Source organism: Emiliania huxleyi, assembly GCF_000372725.1.
Source record: "Emiliania huxleyi CCMP1516 unplaced genomic scaffold EMIHUscaffold_10641, whole genome shotgun sequence".
Classification (NCBI taxonomy): domain Eukaryota; phylum Haptophyta; order Isochrysidales; family Noelaerhabdaceae; genus Emiliania; species Emiliania huxleyi.
Window position 1 is genome coordinate 1 of NW_005202024.1, and position 1,084 is coordinate 1,084.

The 1,084-nt window shown below is 71.9% G+C and overlaps 1 protein-coding gene across 1 annotated transcript; it reads left to right on the plus strand.

The window, feature by feature from the left end:
- Positions 1-260: 260 nt before the first annotated feature.
- Positions 261-986, plus strand: EMIHUDRAFT_260222 (hypothetical protein; the record flags this gene model as incomplete). The annotated part of the gene is made up of 3 exons (XM_005792611.1): positions 261-365; positions 644-754; positions 927-986. Coding segments are annotated over 3 exons (276 nt in total), but the record flags the coding sequence as incomplete, so codon positions are not given.
- Between the last annotated feature and the right edge of the window lie 98 nt (positions 987-1,084).

Here is a 1,084-nt window from a genome sequence, read left to right on the forward strand (position 1 = left end):
GTGGCTACCTGAGCTACCTCCCTCCCTGCCTAGCCTCCCTCCCTACCTCCCTCCCTCGCCCCCGCCAGCTTGCCTCCCCGTCCCCAGCCTCCCCGCCCCCCGTCTACCTCACCCTCCTCTCCCCCGCCTCGCCCTCCTCCTCCTCCTCCGCATCTCCTCGCCCCCGCCCTTCTTCCTCGGCCCGCACGTCTGCGGCGCCGCCCCACACCCTCCACCTCACCATCCCCCCACACCCCCACACACTCCCCTCCTGCCTGCAGCGCTTCAAGCTCGCGCTGCTGCCCTGCGCCTTCATCCTGCTCTACTCGGCCTACGGCATCCTCGCCGGCTCAGACGACGAGGAGGACTTGTCGCAAAACGCGATCGTGCAGGCGGCGAGACAACCCCCTCCCCCCCTTCCAGACATCCCCCTCCAGACATCCTCACTCACCAGCACACATCACCACACCTCATCACCCGACTCGGCCTAGCCGACCACACGCCGACCACAGCGCTGCCCACGGACCACCGCAGGCCACCAAACGCTACCTGCCCTCGACGGACCTCTACGACGGCGACAACTTCTTCACGCGAGCCGCGGACGGCGCGCCGCCCGAGATCGCCCGAGATCGCCCGAGATCACCCAGATTCACGTGCGCCACAGGCGGCGGCAAGACAAGCCCAGCCCCCAAGCCCCGCCCTCGCCCCCCCGACTCCAGGCGCGCGCGTCGCCACCCCGCTGCTGCTCGCCCTGGTCTGCATCGAGCTCTCCGACGTTGTCTTCGCCGTCGACTCGGCGCCTCCCGCCCGCCCCAACCTCTCCCCGCCTCAGCCCTCTCCTCCAACCGCCCTCCCCCGCCCCTCCCCGCCCCTCCCCGCCCCTCCCCGCCCCTCCCCGCCCCTCCCCGCCCTACCCCCGCCCTCCCCCGCCCCTCCGCGGCGAGCAGGTGCCTGCTGTTTTCGGCGTGACCACCGACCCCTTCCTCGCCCTCTCCTCCAACGCGTGAGCACCGCCCCTCCACCCTCTCCGCCCTCTTTCTCCCCGCTCTCCTCCCCCCGTGTGTCCGCTCTCCCTCTCTCTACCCCCCCCCCCCCCCTTCCTCGT